The sequence below is a fragment of the Prunus persica genome, chromosome G8 (genome assembly GCF_000346465.2).
Source record: "Prunus persica cultivar Lovell chromosome G8, Prunus_persica_NCBIv2, whole genome shotgun sequence".
Lineage (NCBI taxonomy): Eukaryota > Viridiplantae > Streptophyta > Magnoliopsida > Rosales > Rosaceae > Prunus > Prunus persica.
Window position 1 is genome coordinate 21,955,580 of NC_034016.1, and position 22,254 is coordinate 21,977,833.

Consider the following 22,254-nt stretch of genomic DNA (forward strand, 5'->3'; position numbering starts at 1 on the left):
AGTGTCATCCTTAGAGGTCCACGTGTCACCATCCTGTATGACGACCCCATGCTGCCCTCGCTTCTTCTCAGCCGTCCATATATTCCTACCAAGTACCAACAGAGGAAGACTTCCCCGGGAAATCCTCCCGTTGACACATTTAACCATATCCACGGATTCAAGAAGCGCCACGTGGCAAAAATATCTCATCCTGACCGTAGATTTTCTTGGAGATTGTCGCCCAAGGTTGGGCTCCCTATAAAGACGGAATAGTTGCAACGCTTCCCTTCGTCTTCCTCGTTTCAATTCAAAGAGTGATTCAGAAGGTTTTCTCTTGAAAAGGCATCAAAATTTTATACACAGAGCGAAATGGCGGATTCAGAAGCTAAGCAGACAACAGAAACGGTAAACACTCTCTCTTCGTCTTTTGTATTTTCTTGTGTATGAGCTTCCTTCTGCTTGGTTTGAAAACGCTCCGTTTTCCGGCAAAAATCGACCAATAAGTTGATTTGTGTTTTGTTTTTTTAATATCGTATGTGGGATCTTGAACGAAGGTGCAAGTGAATGAGAAAAATCTCAAGTATATGGAGTTTGTTCAAGTGGCGGCGATTTACGTCGTGGTGTGCTTCTCGAGCCTCTACGAGTATGCAAAGGAAAACTCCGGTCCACTTAAACCGGGGGTTCAGACCGTGGAAGGCACCGTCAAAACCGTAATTGGACCGGTCTACGAGAAGTTCCACGACCTTCCCTTCCAGCTGCTCAAATTTGTCGATCGCAAGGTCAGTCTAATTCAGAAACGAAAACCCTAGATTTTGCCGCCTGTTCATTTCTTGATCGTGATCACGTGGTTTGCAGGTGGACGAGTCCTTCAGCGAGTTGGACCGTCGCGTGCCCTGTCTTGTGAAGCAGGCGTCGAGCCAAGCCCTATCGGTGGCTCAGAAGGCTCCGGAGGTGGCTCGAACCGTGGCTTCGGAAGTCCAGCAAGCTGGCTTGGTGGACACGGCTAGGAACCTCACGGTGAGCGTGTACGCTAAATACGAGCCAGTGGCTGAGCAGTACGCGGTGTCGGCTTGGCGCTCACTGAATGGGCTCCCGCTGTTTCCCCAAGTGGCTCAGATAATGGTCCCTACCGTGGTTTACTGGTCGGAAAAGTACAATGAGGCTGTTGGTTACACGGCCGACAGAGGCTACTCCGGGGCGGCGTTTCTGCCGTTGATTCCGACGGAGAGGATTGCCAAAGTGTTTGATGAAGCCGAGAATGGCCCTGCTGTTTCGACTAGTGGTGGAGCTGTTGCTATGGAGCAGTGACAACCGTTGATTTGGGTGGTTCTTACGGGTTTATCTTTTTTATGTGAGTTTTGTTTTGGGCCCGTTTTCCCTGGTCTTGAATTGTAAATTCAAGTGGTAAAACAGTATGGGCTGCAAGAAAGTTTTGGTTGGGTTTCGTTTAGCATAAATTTTGTTTTAGTTTTATTTTAACCGTGTTAACTAATAAATTTTGTTGAACTTAAGTTTAAGTTGTTGAAAGCAGTTTAAGTGATCTAATACAAGCAGTTCCAATCCAAGTTGTATTAAGCAGCAGAAATAATTTGAAATGCATATAAGTGAACCCAACTGCAATTTACTTCCAGGAAAGCAACAACGAAATTCAAAACTTCTGTTCGTGTTGAAATCACATAATCCTCGATCAGATTCATAACAGCAACATCTTATTGAACAAGTGAAACAATGGTAAAACTAAATTCCCCTCCCTCTAGGTGGTTCCATCTCATTTTTTTAACAATAAAGTGATAGCAAACTCCAGATCAAAACAAATTTAAGCATCATTCAACAAGATCATAAGATCGACCTCATAAAATAAAATAAAATAAAAACATCATCTAATGGAAACATATGATGAGTAAATAAAACATAATCTAGTAGATTGAGTAATTCTCACTGGCTCCGGGCCAGATAGTGTTGCATATGGCCCTAACAATCGGAAGAACAGCCACGAGCGCAATTTGAAGTTGTTCAGAGCTGCTTGTTCTAACAGAAATCTGTCCACTCAGCTTGTTGTTCACTCCTGCACGAACAGTCATCTTGTAGTTTCGCCCAAGGGAAAACTGGGACACAAGATTTACCATCAAGGCCAAGTCACCCCTATACTTCACTAGGGACAGACCAACTGAGGATTGATCTTGGCCAATTGGATAATCTGCTTCCCTCAACCGCATCTCCAAATTCGCTCCATGTACCGATTCGCCCTGCGATCGGACACTCCCAGCAGTACCAACCAATATCACACGCTTGCCAAGTGCAATCTGGTCCTCAACTTTGAGTCCAGTGGACACACTTTCACCTAAAAATGTCACAGCTACTCCGGCACCTGTCTTGTTCCTCTTGAAATTTTTGAATTTGGTGTCTCCTCTGACAATGTATGCAAATTGCTTTCCAATGTTTTGAATGTCAAAGCCTACCATACTTGATCCATTCTCCCCATGCTTAGCAGCAACTGAGGAATCCAAATGCATAGTGAAATATTTCTTATCCTTAGTAAGCTGAACAGTAACAGCTGCCGGAAAAGAATTAGCAATGGCTAGACTTTGTTCAAGGTTGACACCATCATACCCGCAGTCGTGGTCCCACCCTTGGACATCCAATACTGCCCTTGCCGATAACTGAGAAGTTGAATCCAATAAGCGGTACCTGTAAGCTGGATTTTCACTATCAAAAGAAGGCGGCAGAACCATATCAGGTAAAGGTACGGGAACAGCTGCTGGACCACCATTTTCTGGATCTTCTTCACCCAGATAACCATAATCATCTGCACTAACCTTACCCTTCTTCTTCATTTCTTTCATTCTTCTCAACTCTTCTCTCCACATCTTCTTCTGGAGGAGCTTAACCCTATAATCGTACTCCTCAGTGTACGCCTTCCTCTGCTCTTTGCTAAGCTTAGCAATCTGAGCTTTCTTGAGAGGCTTGAATGATGGAAGCTGATCATACTCATCCTCTTCTTCCTCTTGATCAGAATCGGACAAGTCATCCAAGTCGATGTCTGAATCAGCATTCTCTTGATCAGCAGACAGCTTTGGATGGGGGCGAGGCTGCAACAGCCAATTCAACAAGTATGGAAGAGGAGGTGAACGGGAACGGAAACCAAAGAGCTTACGGTTATCAAATGATTCCTGAGGTTTTGAGAGATTAGTCGCCTCAGATAAAATCTTCATAGAGTAGCTTAAAAGCAATAGCTGGGGTCTCCAACTTTGACCATTAGGGAGCACTTTCTGACCATCTCTATTCTTCCGACAAGAGGGGTGGTTCTCTACAAGACATATTGGACTTATCATACTTGGACTCATAAACCTTAGATCACCAACAGCTTGTCCAATGGTCTGCTGGAGGATCTGAGACCGCTGAGCAACAAACAACTCATAATTCAGAGGGGAACCTGATGGTCCATCAGGAGGAGCAGAAGCGCCATGGGTTAGAGTGACTATGGTACTTCTCCAAATTGAAGGACCAAAGGCACTAGTAATTGATCTCAATAATGGCACATCATTTAGATCCCTACTTTGGGTATCCAACCGATCCACATAGAGGACAATATCTGGGGGGCATTTTTTCGTGAACTTCTGTACAAAGGATAAGATTTTACGATTTACATTCTGTTCCATTGCAGCAGATTTAAGACCTGGTGTATCAAAAACCCTAATCTTGACTCCATCGACCACTCCAACAATTTCTTTGACAGTAGTTGTTGCAGGTCCAAATGCATAAATTGGGGTCTTTTCTTCACCAAAAATTGAATTTATAGTAGCACTCTTCCCAACACCCGTTTTCCCAAGAACCAGTATGTTCAAGGAGAAATTCAAATCATCTTTCCCCTCTGCTTCAAGCTGGAGAGCTGTCATCTTCGCAGCATCGGGGCTAAATTCTCGACTGTTTTGCCTCCCCGAAAGAAGAGCTAGGCGGTATAGAACCTGCCTAGCTACTGAATCTTCTGTAGAAACACCTAATCTCTGAACAAGCCTCAAGAATTGAACCCTTATCTGTTGAAACTTTTCCAGTTTCGCTTTCTCTTCGTCACTCAAGTTGTTCTCAGATTCTCCCCCAACTGTGACATTTGAAGATGTAAAGAGATTAGAATTGTTTGGTCGTGAAGCAGGTTTCAAAGAGCGGATTGAAGATCCCAAACCAGCAGGACGCTCAATGGAGAAAAGCCGGGATCCATCTGAGGTGGTAATTGTAACATTGCCACCATCTGAGGGAGCAGCTGTTGATGCTTTCAGAAGAGCTGCCAGTGAAGCAGCATCAAATAACTCTTTTCCACCCCCTTCCTCGTCAGTGTCCACTTCTTCATCCGAGTCTGTGACAATCTGGCCATCAATTCTCTGTGAATGATCATGATAACTCTCAGCACCTGAGTAAGAACCAGTACCTGATCCTCGTTCCAATTCTTCCAAGAATTGTTTATCAGCTTCAGAGCTTCCAAAGATCATACCTTCCTTGTTACCATCTGCTATTGAACCTTCATTCTCTCCTTCATCATCTTGGAGATCCTTATCATCATCATCATCATCATCTTGAAGATCCTTATCATCATCTTGAAGATCATTATCATCATCTTCGGTTTCTACCTTTATCTCTCGGTCCAAAATGGAATTTGCATTCACCGATTCATTGCCACCTTCATCCAGGAAATGCTTCTTCTGAACTTCCTCTTCTAGCTTTATTTCTTGGTTAGTGGAACTCGGTTCCACAAACTCAGGGGCCAAAGATTTTACAGAGACTGCGGCTTCCAATTCATCCACTTGATCATGTACACCAAAATTAGAATTAGCTGGTCTTGCCTTATCCGCCGGTTCATGTTGTGCTAAATCAGAAGCACAGTTCACACTTTGGGTTTCAGCTCCATCCCCTACAAAAGGTTCGTCACCTGACACCACTTCTACTTCATCAGTATCTAGCTCTGTCGTGAGCCCTTTCTGTCTACTTTCAGAATCAGATTTTAGTTCATCTTCTCTTTCTGGCCTCTTCTCGAAACCAACTTCATCAGCACCAGCAACAACATCTTTCTGTCCATGAACTTCCACATTCCCAGACTCAGCAACTGCCACTCTGTCAGACTCGGAATCAACACCATCCTTTTCAGCCAACTTATCATCAGCTAGTTCTACAATCAAAGAGTTCTCTTTCTCATCAACACCACCCAAAACTGTACTGTCTTCTTCAACCACTCCACCATTCCCTTTACTCTCTATTTCAACTTCTGATGTGCCATTGAGTACATCGCCTTCCTTAGACTCTACAGCCTTCTTATTTTCTATTTCGGTCACCTCCAATTGCGTCTCCGGCACCGAACTTCCCTCAACCACAGAGCCTACACCCTCAACAAATTTCGATTTCTCAAGCTCCTTATCTACTTCACCGCCTACCAAGGCATCAACAACATGCCCTTGGCCACCACTTACACCATTTTCTTTCACCAATTCACCAAAATTTGCATTCTTGCCCGAATGAGTATCCACCAAAATCTCACCGTTCATTCCCAAGTTATCCACAGAACTCTCACCCCCAACAGTCTTCAAATCCCTATCAGTAACAAAAGACTCCCTGACCACATCCTCAGCCCCCAAAACATCATATTTCGAATCCCCAGCATCATCATCATCATCATCATCATCCACTGAGACCTTGGCAATCGGCCTCTGGCTACTGGGATAGAAAAATTCCGAAGAATTGACAAACTTGACTGGGGACTCTTCTTCCCCTGCAATAGCTTTAACTACGGTTTCTTTATCTAAGCCTCTCACAAATGCCCTCTCGGAATCAAAATCCTCTTCCCCACTCACAAACCCCTCAGTCTCAGACCCACCATCACTACCGTCACCACGCCCACCATTAAATTTCTCGTCATTATCTGTTTTCGAAACATGGGTTTTTGGTAAATCATCAACATCAGAATACTGTGGGGGAGAAGAAGCGGAAGTTGGAGAGGAGAGGGAAGAACCTGATGAGTTTGTGAGGTGCTGAACCTCTTCTAAAGCAGAAAGCTTGGAGGCGTCCATGGAGGCTGTGACTGAGAGAAGAGAAAGAAAAGGGGTTTTGGGTTTGGTTTCGCTGCACTCTCAAGAGTGACGAAGCGAGTGTTTGTTTCGGGATTGGGTTGTGAGGAAGAGTGAATGGAAGGGAGGGGAAAGGAAGGGACCGATAGTTGGGAGATAAGGTTTTAGAGTCGGGAAGGATACCTCACGGGTTGGGTTGGGTTGGCTTTTCCCAACTTCCTTGTTTGTTATAGAGATGGTCTGGGCTGGGAGTTCCATTCGATGTTCATTCCCCTGCTAAAATTACGAAATAGTCCTTCCTCTAGATTTTTCTTTTTCCTTTCTTGTGTTTTTTTTTTTTGCCAGATCTTTTTCCTTTCTTGTTACATCTTCCTTTTATTAGTTGCCAACTAATGAGAATTGTAAACCTAATTTTTCTGCCTTTCAGAATTGCAATCACTAGAGGAGTCTCGATGAGAAATTATTGTATGGTAACATAGTACGAATATGTGGTATAACTCGTTTATGAGTAGATGGCGAAGTTGATATTTCTCACTTTTAGTGTATAATATTAATAAATATCCACTTATTATATCACACATGGCCGAATTATGTCATATGGTTGTACTACAATACCACATGACCAATATATTTCTAAATAGACTAAAATGTTGAAAAATGATTCATTTATATTTACTACAATAAAATAATTGTATATAGTAATTCTAACTTGTTTAGCAATTTTTTTATAATGATTAAACACATTTCGTGAAATCAATTCCTTTATCATGTTTGGTAAGTCCGGGCATGAAAAATAGTTGCATAGGCACATAGAAAAGTAAGGGGAAAGTTAACCCTCCTCCCCCCTCTTGGGTTTCATTTTCTCTCCTCATGAGAAAGTTTGGAAAAATTAGCCAACATTAAATGCACATTTTTTATTGTCCCCATTAACAATTTATAATTACAATATAGCATTAAATGCATTCTTTTTTTATTTGATTTCATATGGATATAATTAGAAAATTAAACAAACTTTGTTTTACATTCATATACAAACCAAACATGTGAAAGGAAATAAAGTAATATTTCCTGGTTACTTTCTCAACATTACCAAACATGAAAAAGTAATCTTGCATTTCCCATCCTATGAGAAAAGACATGAGAATTTATTTCCCGTCAAATATTTTTCATGAACCAAACGAGGCCTAAGTGGTTTTAAGTGATTTTATAGAGAAGCACATGAGAGGTGCTTCTGTCCAAAATCACTTCAAGTGATTATCGATAAATACATAGGAGGTGGTTCTCCTCATAAGTGATTATGGTCTATTCAAAATCACTCCCAAATAAGCCCTAAAAATACTTCCGACTAACAAAAGAACTCATATCAAGTTAGTGATATATGTTATTGCGTAAGCCCTCATTCATTGGTGGTGTTATCTCAACCCAAATCTTATATTTGTCATGTTTAAACAAATGATTTTCGCACAAATAAAAATAAAAATGGAAAAAAGTTGAAAATATCTAGATCAAACAGCCAAAAGAAAACAAGTAATTGTCAGGATTAGGGTTTTCCTTGCATCTGTCAATACTAGTTGGACTGCTCATTGTTTGTTTGCATTTGAAGGATAACGTTGTGGAATGAGGATTGGGTTGTTGTAGAGTTTGTTGGTTGTCTACGTTTTGTTGTTTTCTGGTCACTACGTGTTTCCGTTTGCTCCCTCTCATTCCTCATCGGCTCATCATCTACAATGGATGGCCCAAACTCTGTTAGCCTCTCTCAGTTTACACATAACTCCACCTTCCACATTCACCCAAAACCTACAAAAAAATATGTTTAGAGAAAGCCCTCTTTTTTATACCTTTAAAAAATAATAATAATAGCTTTAAGATACGGGCCATGACCAACAAAATTTGGTGCTGCCCAAAATTGGGTTGAGCTACAAATTGGTAGCCCACATGGGTTGAGTATGTACTGTACTGAAACAAGTAGGCTCAGTTAGGCGTTGATGGCCCATTCACTGGCCTAATCTCATTAACCCAACCTCGCTTCCCAGAAAGAAAACAAAAACCTATGCATGATTAAGTCTGCGTGATTCCTTCTTCCTTGCCCACTTTTCGAAGGTACATGTGATTGATCTTTTTCAAAGTCCAACAAGCATACTTTATATTTTCAATTAAATTAATCCACTCCCTAATCTTTAACCTTTTTCGAGTGGTGGGCAGCCAATTGACTCGCCAATACATTATGCATAACTAAATAAATAAATAAGAACTCGATCAACCTTGGATTTGCTAAGTAAAATCTACCAAAATAATTAAAATGGAATAACCAAATCCTAATCCCATCAACATCATCTACATCTATACAAAATAATATATATACACACCGAGTTCCAACAAGTTACAAAACAAATGTACCAAAATATGAACTTACAAATTAAAGTGCGGACTCGTCGGCATATTCTTCTGTTTACAGCCTTCCAGTAGTATGAAAAGAAGGCAAGTGGATCAGAAAGCAAGTTGCATATTTGAACGGCCAGAAATCATAATTTAGTCTTGTAATTTCAATTTTAAAAATCAGGGATATGTGAAATTAGAGAGGTAGACGAAAAGGAAGGCCAATATTTTCGAGTTTAGTACATAAGTTACGTGCATATTTTTGAAGTGTTTGTTTTACAGGTTCTTGGCATAGTTCATGCATCCGTGCATAATTGATGAAGTTGATCATGCAAATTGCAATCATTTGGTTTTGGTGTGACATGTTGTGTGTGGCTAGTTAGTTGCATAACTTATCACTTGGGAATTTTTAAGGTACGACCTAATAAATTGATGTGGTTTGGGGCACTGGTTAGCTGAACTTGAACCTATGCCATCCTCTTGTCGACCTAAATTGCAAGTTGCAACTTGACAAGTAGAAACTTCTTAGGCTGACTGTGCATCACAAAAACGACAATGAAACTTAGGTTAATTATCTTAACAAATATTATGGAAATTAATTAAAAATAAAGTTATATTTATAATTTAGACTAAATCCCTTGCACAAATTCAATGTCTAGGTCAATATTTACGAGGTTAATAAAGGGAAAAGAATGAAGAAGTTGCCGTAGTGAAATAGTAATTTAACATCTTTTTTTTACTAGTGTAATTCACTTATTAGTAAGAAGAAAATAGTAATTAGCACCAAAAAAAAGAATTTTGTTATCCTTTTGCCGAAGTTCACATGGAAACTTCATCAAATCAAAATCCTAAAAAATTTCAAAACGAAATCTCTATGAAACGTTCGGAAGTGAGTTCGTAAAACTGTGAAACTTTGTCTCTAACTAGTTTAGAGCTTCCAAGTATAAATTTAAATTCCAATAAAATTCAATAATTTTGAACCCAAAACTAAAAGAAGGCCCTTCCTACTTCCTCCACCGCTTCATAACCTTTCCCCCATTTGTCCTCTCTCTCTATCTCTCTCAAACCAAACCATATAAAAGAGGGGGAATGAAATAAACAAATAAAAAGCACACACCAACACCAATTTTTTTCTTATAACTGGTATATCCTTCAATCAATCAATCATTCATTCACACCCTTCTCCATCTCTGTTTCTCTCTCTGCACCAACACCCTGTTTGGATCAGAGACGAAGACACAGCTCGAACTCGAGCATCAACATGGTTGAAACCAGACGCAGCTCTTCTTCCAAACGCGCCCTATCTGCCTCCCCTCCCCCCAACCCCAAACGTTCCAAGGTATCGTCTTTCAATTCATTTTTAGGGCTGTAACTGAATCTCTGTGTATGTATATATGGGTTTTGTCTGCGTGTACGCGAATTCTCTTGCATGTACGATTTTTTGTTCCAAGATTTGTTTTTTCATTTTGGGTTTCCAATGCTTGATCGGTTTTCGGTGAAACCCTAGGCGTCTGATGCTTCGTCGTCCAACAACGGAGTTAGGAGCGGGCCACCGGCGGAGCCCTTGGGTCCGATAAAGGAATCTGGGTCCCAACCTCCAGAAATTGAGCTCCGATCCTCTGATCCGCCAAGCACTGATTCGTTGAAGGCCGTTAACGGCTCTGATGCCACCGTGTTCGAGAGATCTCCCGATGTCGGGGCCGAAGGCGAGGCCTTGGTTTCGCCGCAGCCCTTGGGTACAAATCTTGCTCTTTCCTTGCATGCTTGTTTGTATCTGGATTTCGATTGCATGAAGGTTTAGGGTTTGAATTTTTGTTTGTGCTGGGGTTTTGGGTTTCATTTTTTATTTCGGTTGTTGGGGTTTTCAGGGGAGACTGCAGTCCGTGCGGGGTTGAAGCGGTCTAAGAAGCTTCCAAAGAAGACTACAAAATCAAATTCGAAATCAGCTTGGGGAATGCTTATTTCCCAGTGCTCTAAGGTGGGGTTTGTTGCTTATTTTCCCCCTCCTGTCTTTTGTTATCCGTTGATTTCTTAGGAAAGATCCAAAGCAAAATTTGTAGGTTATTGTAATTATACAAGGCCATATAATACATAAACTTTCATTCTGTTATTCTTGATACTCATTGTTTGGCTAAAAGGGTTCTAAACAATGATAACACACAATAAAGATGGCTTTTCGGGTATTTTTTCCCCAGTAATTCGACAGAGATGGCTTTTCTGGTTCGTATTATTTTATTATGAATTTTATTACCTCACAGGTCATTTCTATATAGCATGTTAGGTTTTGTTAAATGCAAACCAGTTGCATGCAGTCATATAATTTTTGCATTACATGACACAGAGTAGCTGGGCGGACAAGTTTTATCTATACGCCTACACAAGAGTGGTGAAATGGTGAAGGGCAAAGCTGGCGTGGATTAAATGTGTTATGTTCCGTATACACATCTTCCACCACCCTCCCTCACCCTTCTTCGTCTAAAAACAAAAATTGACAATGTTGCCATACGAGAGAAGCAATGTTTTCTCCAAATGTTTGATTGTACTACTAATTATTTTCCCCAGAATCGAAGAACATGCTTTTATATTTATTTATGAAGGTTATGTGAAATTTAAGTGCCAAAGAAGTTTCTTTTTGCGTTCGTTCATGTTGTGCTACTAATGTTATCGAGTAGCAAGCTGTTGATTTTTATTTATTTATTTTGATTTTAATAAGAATGCTTCCTACTTGGTCAAGATGTTCTCTTGTTATTTTGAACTAATTTTACGTTTGTTTCTAATTGCTTTGCCAGAACCCGCACCTGTTCATTTGTGATACTGTTTTCACTGTCGGTCAAGGTCGTGATTGCAATTTATGTCTTAAAGACCCATCCATTAGTACTACTTTGTGTAAACTGAAGCATGTTAAGGTATTACCTTCCATATAGCTTCTACTAAATTCTGACTGGTTATATTAGTGAGTACACTAGGTTTGTGAAAAAATAACTCTTGGCTGATATTATTTTCTTTTTCTTCAAATATTTTGAATTTGCTTAGCGTGAAGGTTCATCCGCTGCAGAATTAGAAATTACAGGGGGTAAAGGTGATGTTCAAGTAAATGAGAAGATTTATCAAAAAGATTCGAAGGTGGTTCTTAGTGGAGGGGATGAGGTTGTTTTCAGTTTGTCTGGAAAACATGCTTATGTATCCTTTTTGCTGCAGTACAGCCTAGAGTAGTCATTATGACATATATAATGTTGTGTTTTGGTGTTAATCCCTTCCCTGAAACCCCGCTCTTCCTTTGCAGTTTCTTATTGTATGTTGTATTTTTCAATCTAATGCCACCTCTTATTATGTTCAATTGGTTCCTTGACGTGGAATAAGATTTTCCAACAGCTGACCAATGATAATAATATAGCTGCTCAGGGCATTCCTTCAATTAGCATTTTAGAAACTCAGAGTACTCCAGTTAATGGGATACATATTGAGGCAAGATCAGGGGACCCCTCTGCTGTTGATGGGGCATCCATATTAGCGTCGATGTCAAATGGGCCAAATGACTTGTCGCCCCTTCCAGAACCTGCTAAAGCTGGTGACAATCTGCAACAAGATGCAGAGATGCCTTCTCTTCCTTCTGGTTGTGGAGGGCCAGATGATCATACTGCAGACATTGAGATGAAGGATACAACTAACACTAATGATCAAGTTTCAGGTGATAAAGATATTGTTCAGTACCCTGACACTGCCGATGAAAACCCCAATGTTGATAGCCTTGCATTGGATATGGATACTGAAACTGGAAAAGTCCCTGGGGAAGCTTATCAACTAAGACCACTTTTCCGAATGTTTGGCGGTTCTTCTAGTACAAACTTTGACTTAAGTGGCAGCATTTCCAAGATACTTGATGAGCAAAGGGAAATCAGAGAACTTCTCCATGATTTTGATCCTCCCATTTTGATATCAACTAGGCGACAAGCTTTTAAAGAGAAACTACAACAAGGAATTCTAAATCCTGATGATATTGAAGTCTCATTTGAAAGTTTCCCGTATTACCTAAGGTGCATCATTTGCCTTTTCCTTGTTGATTATGTCATGATATGATACTGAAGTAACTTCCCTAATTGCATGTGATTTGTTTCAACTATCTTTCCTTTTATTTTCCTTTCATATATAGAAAGATCATATCCATTATCTGTGCTCCCTATTCATAATTTCCTGTACTCACAGCTTTACTCGTTTTGTTTAATGATTTTTGTACTTATTTCATTTTGCATTTTAACAGTGATACTACAAAGATTGTTTTGATTGCCTCCGCCCACATTCATTTGAAGTGTAGTGAGTTTGCAAAGTATACCTCATTACTCTCTACCGCAAGCCCGCGTATATTATTATCTGGTCCTGCAGGTATCTCTGCCATATTCTTTTATCACATAGGCTTGTAATTCCGTGGTTTATAAATTCTATGCTTTTTTCCTTTGCTTTCCTTGTCAATCCGTTATGTTTATTATTATTATTATTTTGTAGGCTCTGAGATATATCAGGAAACCTTGGCAAAAGCACTTGCGAAACATTGTGGTGCTAGATTGCTAATTGTCGATTCTCTTCTCCTGCCTGGTGTATGTTCTTTCATATCCCCATTTGATTGCTGTTTAACTAGAATCATCTTTGTTTTTCAAGTTTGTATTTCTCCTCTTCTTGTTTTCTAAATTTAGTTTTTATTGGAGTTTTGCTTCGTCATTTCAGTAATCAAAGTTTGTAACTGTACATTTTAAAAATATTTGTTTAATTTACTTCTAACTGAATGCAGGCACCAGTGCCCAAGGAAGCTGATTCTGTTAAAGAAGTATCAAGGCCTGAAAGAGTTTCTGTGTTTGCTAAAAGAGCAGCTCATGCTGCTGGATTAAAGCATAAGAAACCAACCTCTAGTGTTGAGGCCGAAATTACTGGTGGATCCACTGTGAGTTCTCAGGCTCCACCAAAGCAGGAGACTTCTACTGCATCTTCTAGAGGCGTTACATTTAAACAAGGCATGATTTTTTTCTTAAAATGTTAGGGCCCGTTCGGTAACGTTTTCAGAGAATGAAAACAAGAAAACGAATTTGCATTTTCAGGAAATGAAAATGCCTGGTAGTACAATTTGAAATAATAATATGTGAGTTATTTTTATGAAAACGTTTCCCATGAGAATGAAAACAACTTTTTTATGTTTTCTACGAGTACGCATGAACTTGTTTTCATTTTATGAAAACATTCTCAGTGTTTTCTGACTTATTGATTTATTGATTCCCAGTTGTAACTTGACACTTTCTCAGTCTGAGTTGCTAACTCTTGTAATCTATGCAGGTGATAAGGTAAAATTTGTGGGTGCCATATCTGCTGGGTCTCCTCTTCAGAGTTGTCCTTTAAGGTACTTGTTTTGCATGATGGTAAAAAATGTTACACCTCTGACTAACTTGGATATTCGTAAATGGCATGTGTATGTATATGCCATTTGCTGAAGCAAGAAGAGGGTCTGGTGTGCCTCAATGTATGACATGGGGCATCTCTTTGAAACTGCCATCTTTCCTCTTCCATTTATTTTATTTTTTACTTAATTATGTATCTTAAGAATTTATTACCACTGGCATCTAAACTGAGAGAATGATGGCGGCGTAACTAAGAGTTCTAAAATTTTTGTTTTACTTGGCAATGCCGTGGCAAGTAATTGTAAGTTGCCACCCCGGTGGGGGATAAGGTGATGCATATGAAATTGCTTCTCTGCTGCCATTCCAGTCTGTGGAAAGTTTTTGTAGCAGTCTTTACCCAAATATTATTTTCCCAATTGAAAAAAGTTTTAATTCTACTATAGGTATTATTGAATTCCATAGATCATTGATCAGAAAGTGATTTTGGTTCTAACTTCTTCTGCAGGGGACCATCATATGGTTGTAGAGGCAAAGTTGTTCTTGCTTTTGAAGACAATGGGTCCTCAAAAATTGGGGTTAGATTTGATAAATCGATACCAGATGGCAATGATCTTGGTGGTCTTTGTGAAGAAGATCATGGCTTTTTTTGTTCTGGTGATTTTCTGATATCATATGCTCTTTACATTATTACATGCGTTTGCTTTATTCTTCTTGCTGTATTCTTGTGTTAATAATTGATTTCTATTATGCAGCTAGTCATTTACTTCACTTGGATGTTTCTGGAGGTGATGACATTGACAAGCTTGCTATTAGTGAACTTCTAGAGGTAATCATTGCCCTTTACTGAAGCAAGATAGTTACTGTTATTTTGGTACTAATATCTGAAGTGGTCTTGTGCAGGTGGCATCCAATGAGAGTAAAAGTCTTCCTTTGATATTGTTTGTGAAAGAGATAGAAAAAGCTATGGTAGGTAACTCAGATGCATATACTGTCTTAAAGAGTAAGCTTGAAAACTTGCCAGAGAATGTTGTTGTAATCGGCTCTCATACCCAGTTGGACAATCGTAAAGAGAAGGTAAGAGTGTGAGGATTGTATTTAATTAGCTCATTTTAAACTATTTCTAGCAATCTGACATCAAAACTATATTTTATGTTTTGCAGTCTCATCCTGGTGGTCTTTTGTTTACAAAGTTTGGTTTTAACCAAACCGCTTTGCTTGATCTTGCATTTCCGGTATGCCAGTTGCCATCATCTTCTACCATTTTTTTTCCCTTTGTTGTGTTTATGGTCATGTATCTTGTTCTTTTTATGTGTGTATCCTATTACTGATTCCATTTTTACCCACTTATATTATGATTATTATCATAATTTGTAATGTTTTATTCTGATTTACAATTATGCACATAGTGCATAAATTTCTTAGCTGTGTGTTGCATGAGAGCATTTCATTAGTTTATATTCTGTAACTATATTATTTTTGGATTAACTTACTTTCCTATCTGTTTGCTGGATGATTTGTGTTTAACTTCATCTCTCTGTCTCTCTCATATGCAAATGTACACAAATTCCTTAAGGTCAATTGAAACAATCTGAGGATGGGGCTCCGTTCCTGTTGAAATATGAAATTCACCCATATTTTGTTATCACGTAGGATCACATCCAGTAGATCAGCGTGCAATTTTTTCCTAGTGGTAGTCTGGAACTATTGCTGTCAATGTTTATTCACAAGTTGTTACCTGCTTGTTCATAGATGATAGTAATTTTGCCTTAAAAATTAAGATGACACATTTATTGCTGGTGTTCAGGATAACCTTGGTAGGCTGCATGATAGGAGCAAAGAAACTCCTAAAACTATGAAGCAACTCACTCGGATTTTCCCCAACAAGGTGACGATACAGCTGCCTCAGGTAATGATCCTTTTTCTTATATATATATATATATATATGGTCATTTTGCTATTTGCTATTGCTTGAATGATGTAGTATTTTTGGCTATCCTGGTAGGATGAAGCTTTACTTTCGGACTGGAAGCAGCAGTTGGAACGTGATGTTGAAACTTTGAAAGCACAGTCAAATATTGTTAGCATTCGATCAGTGAGTACATCTGATCACATTTCTATTTATTCCTTTATGCTGGTGGTGGTTTTGTCTTGAAAATATGTTTCTACATGTACAATTTTATTGATTCAAACTCTGGACTGTTTTTAACTTTCTTGCAGTGTATGTAGTTTTCTCTTGTATACTGTTCACACACTCTTGTGCACGTATTCAAACACATGAATATGAAGATGGATGCACATGTGTTTGCTAACATGCATCTGCATACAGTGATTCAGTTCCCTGATAATGTCTTATAACTTATTTGTACTTAGCTTTTAGTGGCTAAAATTGTGTTTTACTGTTTGCTATGTTAGTTCTTGATATTTACGTAAAGCATTATAATTTCAGGTTCTTAACCGTATTCGTCTGGATTGCCCTGACCTTGAAAATCTGTGCATCAAAGATCTTGCTCTTACAACTGAGAGTGAGTTTTCTTGAACTTAAATCTTGTAACGTAGAACATTTTGGAGCGAGTGTTGACTGGAATATTCACTTACGCTTTTTATATCGTTTTTTCACCAGGTGTTGAGAAAGTAGTAGGCTGGGCCTTAAGTTACCATTCTATGCATTGTTCCGAGGCTGTGGTTAAAGATGACAAACTCGTTATTTCTAGTGAAAGGTTGTACTGTGTTCTAGTACAGTATATTTTAGATGTACTGCCTATTCTCTTCTTCTAATGATATTCATTATGTTTTTATGATACAGTCTTCAGTATGGACTGAACATTTTACAAGGCATTCAGAATGAAAACAAGAGCATAAAGAAATCACTCAAGGTATGCAGATTGTTTACTGTGGAACTACCTATAAATGCCTTGCTCTTTCTGCTCGCTGAGGATGCAAGGAAAATTTGATTTTTTTCTTCTTATGATCAAGAATTTTAGTGTATTTGTACTGGACTTGACTTCACGAGAGTTTGCAGGATGTGGTTACAGGAAACGAATTTGAAAAAAAACTTCTTGCTGATGTAATTCCACCGAGTGATATTGGGGTTACTTTTGATGACATCGGGGCCTTGGAAAATGTGAAGGACACCCTAAAGGAGTTGGTGATGCTTCCTCTTCAGAGGCCTGAATTGTTTAGCAAAGGACAGCTGACTAAGGTAGAAGCATGACCTTTTTATGTCTCTGTTTCCTTTCTCCCGTGGAAAGTGAAAATCTTAGTTAATGCTTCTTCTGCATGTTTGTCTTTTGATTATTGTTACTTTTTCTACAGCCTTGCAAAGGAATCTTGCTGTTTGGTCCTCCGGGTACTGGAAAGACAATGCTTGCAAAGGCTGTTGCAACTGAAGCTGGTGCAAACTTTATTAACATATCAATGTCAAGTATTACTTCAAAGGTATTTGTTGATATTGTGGTTGCTGGACGTTTGTTTTGTGAGATTTCTTGAATCCATATGACACCTTTTAACTTTTGTTGCAGTGGTTTGGGGAAGGAGAGAAGTATGTTAAAGCAGTGTTCTCTTTAGCAAGTAAAATTGCTCCTAGTGTTGTTTTTGTTGATGAGGTTGGTGCAATACATCTATATATTTGTGCTATGTCCAGGGAACTTGTTCTTTCTCCTTATTTTCCTTGAGTTTTTCTCATTGGAAAATTTTATTTATACAAAGAGTTTTGCTGAACTGTTTTAAAAGCTGACATGGCGAGTGAGTTCGCCCCACTCATTAGTATACACCTAGAATGCACCAATGTGTTTGGCAGGCCACTAGTGGATTTTGAAGTGGCCTTGTCATGAAAGATGCCATGCCAGTTTAGAAGAGAATTATAGATTCTTTATGTTGTTTTTGTTTCAATCAATTTTCTTCTATGCAAATGATTCTTATTTACGGCTACTGTTGTAGGTTGACAGCATGTTAGGAAGGCGTGAAAACCCTGGGGAACATGAGGCTATGCGTAAAATGAAAAATGAGTTCATGGTGAACTGGGATGGTCTGCGTACAAAGGATAAAGAACGTGTATTGGTACTTGCTGCTACTAATAGGCCTTTTGATCTTGATGAGGCCGTTATTAGGAGGCTTCCAAGGAGGTAAAATCGTATGTTTTTGCCTTTACTACATCTATTATATGTCAATGCAAGTTTCACTAACTTCCTGTGTACGATATTAATTTGTGTGCAGATTGATGGTGAACTTGCCAGATGCCCCAAACAGAGAGAAAATACTGAGAGTCATACTAGCCAAAGAAGATTTTGAACCTGATGTTGATTTGGAAGCAGTTGCAAATATGACGGATGGGTATTCTGGAAGTGACCTAAAGGTTGCCCACTAATTTTTCTGAGACCATATATGCTCCTTGGATATGTTGCCTTTGTTTTTTTTTTTTTTTTTTTTTTTTTAAATCAAAATTTTTATGTAATAGATTGTCTTGATTTCTTTTGTGGTTGCAGAACCTGTGTGTTACTGCAGCTCACCGCCCGATTCGAGAAATTTTAGAGAGAGAAAAAAAGGTTGGTTTTCTGGAAGTAACTTTTGATTTTTTGAACTAAGTGGTGTGGTTGGTTATAAGTTTTTTCTCTCCACATATCTCAGGAGAGAAGTTTAGCTGTGGTGGAGAATAGACCTCAACCTGAGTTGTATTGTAGTTCTGACATCCGTCCTTTGAAGATGGAGGATTTTAAACATGCGCATGAGCAGGTATGTTTTAGGCTTTATGGTTGTTGCAGTGTTTACCTGCGGTGTTCGGTTGTCTTGGAACTTTGGTTGTTTAATATTGAACTCAATGCCACCAGGTATGCGCAAGTGTATCATCAGAGTCGACAAATATGAGCGAGCTCCTCCAATGGAATGACCTATATGGAGAAGGTGGATCAAGAAAGAAGAAATCTCTCAGCTATTTTATGTAGAATAGATATTCTTTTTTTTTTCCTTTTTTTTTTTTCCTGCGTGTATAGAAGTCCTTCGTCCTGCTTAAAGAGGCGTGGCAAGATGGGATCTTACTTAGATATCCATTGAAATCCCATTTGTATGATATATATAGGGTTTTTTTTTTTTTTCTTCTTTTGTCCTTACCTTTTCTTTTAATTTACTTTTAACATGTCTGTTAGGAATGTCGTTTCTCAATTCATATTATTCAGTTACCTGACTAGCCTTTTCTCTTTGCTATTAGGCCTTTTGCCTGCACATACTACTAAATGAGTAATGGAAAACCCATTTACAATTCTTTTTTTCGTATTGTATCGGAAGCGGACAAGAAAGAGCAAGTGAAAGAGAAATGGTTATCAATGGGCCTGCCTGTAACACCATTCTGATACTGTTAAGGTGGTAATTCGATCAATTGCAGAGGAATTTAACGTTCAAGTCAATGAACCCGTGGTCCGTTTGATTTATTTTTAAAATAAAAAAAAGGGTCCGGCATCAACAACCGACGACTATTGGGCCGTCAGTGTGTGCGGTGAGAGGTTGAACAAGGGCTCTTCCTTCTGTTTATAGCTCGTAGGTCTGACGGTGGATGACAATGACATGTTGATATACTTTTGTTCTTTCTAATTTATAGTATATTAATAAAAAAATAATAATTATTCTTATTATAATATTGATGAACTGTAACCCAAAGTGATGGCTCTCTCTGGTTTGTGGTACTTGCTGTATATGTATATGGTCAAATTAGCATTCGAGTGAATGGTCCACGTCCACCTCCGTCTTTGACTTATAAATCCCTACACCTTTTTTATTGCATTCGTCTGCATTCAACCGAATTCAATTCAATTCAAACTGAAGAACCTCAAAACCAAACCAACAGAAAAAAGAAAGCCAATAAGGGAGCAAGTGTACCGCCATGGAGCTCATGTCTCATTCCTCAACCTTTCTCCTCCCTACGATCACACCGTCTCCAACCTATGCGCTTGTGGTGCTTAACCAGAGCCTCCCGAGATTCGCCCCTCTTCTATGGAAGCACGGTACTTATTCCTGCACCTGCACCTTCACCTTCACCTTTATTTTCTTTTTCCAGTTTTCACTGTTTCAATTTGTTTCTCTGAGCATTTTGTGGCGCGTGTTTGTTTAGAGCAGCACAACTACGTTTGTGTGCCGACGGCGGAGCAAATCGCGTTTACGATGACATGCCTCTTCTGTTGCCTCACGAAAACGCTTTCGATGTTCGGAAAAGGTTTTTATTTTCTTATTTTTTGCTCTAAAGTATGGTCTCTTATTGGTTCGATCCTTCCGCTGTTAGTTTAGTTGTCAGAGTTGATTCTTTAAGGAAGTTGTTCCTTTTCCAGACCGCGTTTTGTTGTTTGAAGCAATTTTTGCTTATTTACTTAATTATTCCCCTTTAAATTTAAGCCTTGGCGCATCCTTACTTTATAATTTATAGTGTTTTTTGTTTACTTATCGAATAATTGGTGGGGTAATGACTGGAAGACATGTAATGGAGTTTGATTGACCTTTGCCCCTGTACTTTGCACTATAAATGGAACAAATCTCTTCCTGAAAAGTGATTAGATGACCTTTGCATCTACTTTTGATACAAAGTGCTGATATTTGTTCCAGGTACAAGCCTGACGTTATTAAAGGTGACATGGACTCAATCCGAAAGGAAGTCTTGGAATTTTATGCTAATATGGTAAGTGAGCTTGTTTGAACACCAATCTTCTGCGTAATTCTCGATATCTTTAGCTATCATTCTTGTTTTCATATCTGGAAAACTTGAGGAAGTGATTGATGATGTTGTCCTTTAGAGTTATTTGGAGGATGATTCACCACCCTATATATGAATAACGTCATAGGGACTGATTTTTTCGATGCTTTTTATTATGTTGTTGTGGTACTATTGCTCCTCGATTTGCATACAGGTGGTACTCTGGTGTTTTCTCAGGGTGTCTGTGTTTGCTATTTGAATGCAGGGGACCAAGATAATTGATGAATCTGATGATCAGGATACCACCGATCTACATAAGTGTGTAGCATATATATGTGACTGGGCACCAGACCTAGATAAATCCAATGTAAGTTGCATGTTATAATCGCTCATAAATTCTTTTTGCGACTCCTTTTTTGAATTCACTCTGAATTTCTAGGTGTTTTAGTTAAACTTGCCGTAACCAAACACTGTCCTTGCAACTTATTTGGAATCGAGTAGTCAAATTGATTGTTTCCAGATATTGACACTCTGCTAAATTGATTGCTAGTATAGTATGTCTCTCATATTTGTATAGTAACTGAGTTTCTTCTCGATGTTTTCCCAGCTATGCATTCTGGTTGCTGGGGCACTTGGTGGACGGTTTGACCATGAGATTGGAAACATCAACGTGTTATGTCGATTCTCAACCATTAGAATAATTCTTATATCTGATGATTGCCTCATCCATCTTCTTCCAAGGACGCACCGCCATGAGATCCATATTCAACCAACCATTGAAGGCCCTCACTGTGGACTTATACCCATTGGGATGCCATCTGGAAGTACTACAACCACTGGGCTTCAATGGGATCTTGGTGAGTATTTCTTAAGTCATAAGGCTAGTAAATGCTTGCTTTTATTGGGAAGACCTAAGAGAACTTCCTTAGAAAATACTTGTCTGCTCCCCACTGTTGCATATCACCTACTCCTGTTCTTCCCTTCTTAAACATGACCAAAAAGGGAAAGACTACCTAAGTATTGATTTCATTGTTCATGTGCTGGGTGATCTATTAGCCCCCTGTAAGGTACAAGTGTGGCCAGACTACCCAAGTATTTTGAATGGGAGTCATGTGTGTAACTCACCAAAACTTTCTGTTCTCTACTGCACTTACAGGTTTGTATCCCTATTGGGACTTGGGTTGAGGGCTTTCTTCTTGGGTGTGGTATGACAGGGATGCCACATGGTGAAATTTTGTATATCTGCTGTTCTTCGTAGCTATGCAATTTGTTATGGGAATCTAACTCAATCTTGCTTTTCCTGTCCAGCTGAAACAGAGATGAAGTTTGGTGGTTTGATCAGTACTTCAAATATTGTCAAAGGAGAGAAAATCACCGTACAATCTGATTCAGATCTTCTTTGGACTATAAACATTAAAAAGCTGTAGTGCAGCTAGAGATGAGGTGCACAAACCGCAGATCACGCAATCTTTTCGTGCATTTCCAGGGTTTCTTTTATACGTGTACGCTAGGTATTCGTTGTTTAAAACTCCATCCAATCAGTTTGTATTTTTGTAATTATTCCAAATAAGGGTATCTTTGTTGTGTCAAATATGCTGGATTTCTCAGCATCAAAGTTGTTTATATTTCCTTTTCATTCTTCGGTTTAGAAACAAATCCGAATTATATTCTTTTCACCGAACAGTGAACAGGCAAGAGTTCTGTTGGAAATGGTTCTGTTACAGATGGCTATTGCCCATGTTAATTACAGGGATGATCATTGAAACCCAGCCTCCATCACCATGCATTGTGCTGCATC

General features: G+C 39.0%; 4 protein-coding genes across 7 annotated transcripts; 3 read left to right on the forward strand and 1 right to left on the reverse strand.

Moving 5' to 3' along the window:
* On the forward strand, positions 144–1,544 carry LOC18768201 (stress-related protein). The gene is made up of 3 exons (XM_007201194.2): positions 144–384; positions 534–758; positions 835–1,544. Exons 1-3 carry the CDS (start codon positions 349–351, stop codon positions 1,285–1,287), a joined length of 714 nt encoding a protein of 237 aa, XP_007201256.1. The 5' UTR covers positions 144–348; the 3' UTR covers positions 1,288–1,544.
* On the reverse strand, positions 1,644–6,487 carry LOC18767259 (translocase of chloroplast 159, chloroplastic). Of its 2 annotated transcripts, none has more exons than XM_020570376.1 (2): positions 4,403–6,487; positions 1,644–4,330 (listed from the first exon to the last, which is right to left on the reverse strand). In XM_020570376.1, exons 1-2 carry the CDS (start codon positions 6,030–6,032, stop codon positions 1,896–1,898), a joined length of 4,065 nt encoding a protein of 1,354 aa, XP_020425965.1. In that variant the 5' UTR covers positions 6,033–6,487; the 3' UTR covers positions 1,644–1,895. The 2 variants fall into 2 exon arrangements, with proteins under 2 accessions (XP_020425965.1, XP_020425966.1); XM_020570377.1 differs by having other exon boundaries at positions 1,644–5,884; positions 5,975–6,485.
* LOC18766871 lies at positions 9,184–19,037 on the forward strand. Its single transcript, XM_020569966.1, has 27 exons — positions 9,184–9,744; positions 9,913–10,141; positions 10,274–10,383; positions 11,195–11,311; positions 11,439–11,585; positions 11,766–12,439; positions 12,664–12,785; positions 12,906–12,997; positions 13,189–13,408; positions 13,725–13,788; positions 14,292–14,440; positions 14,539–14,612; positions 14,687–14,860; positions 14,947–15,018; positions 15,591–15,692; positions 15,789–15,878; positions 16,233–16,308; positions 16,407–16,503; positions 16,590–16,659; positions 16,806–16,985; positions 17,099–17,221; positions 17,305–17,388; positions 17,723–17,907; positions 17,999–18,137; positions 18,268–18,327; positions 18,410–18,514; positions 18,610–19,037. Exons 1-27 carry the CDS (start codon positions 9,667–9,669, stop codon positions 18,721–18,723), a joined length of 3,747 nt encoding a protein of 1,248 aa, XP_020425555.1. The 5' UTR covers positions 9,184–9,666; the 3' UTR covers positions 18,724–19,037.
* LOC18766825 (thiamine pyrophosphokinase 1) lies at positions 19,321–22,200 on the forward strand. Of its 3 annotated transcripts, XM_020569969.1 has the most exons (7): positions 19,321–19,776; positions 19,889–19,985; positions 20,369–20,441; positions 20,722–20,823; positions 21,064–21,313; positions 21,513–21,612; positions 21,765–21,853. In XM_020569969.1, the coding sequence occupies exons 1-7, from the start codon at positions 19,656–19,658 to the stop codon at positions 21,766–21,768; spliced, it is 747 nt and encodes a 248-aa protein (XP_020425558.1). In that variant the 5' UTR covers positions 19,321–19,655; the 3' UTR covers positions 21,769–21,853. The 3 variants fall into 3 exon arrangements, with proteins under 3 accessions (XP_020425558.1, XP_007200612.1, XP_020425559.1); XM_007200550.2 differs by lacking the exon at positions 21,513–21,612 and having other exon boundaries at positions 19,355–19,776; positions 21,765–22,200; XM_020569970.1 differs by lacking the exon at positions 21,513–21,612 and having other exon boundaries at positions 19,673–19,776; positions 19,884–19,985; positions 21,765–22,200.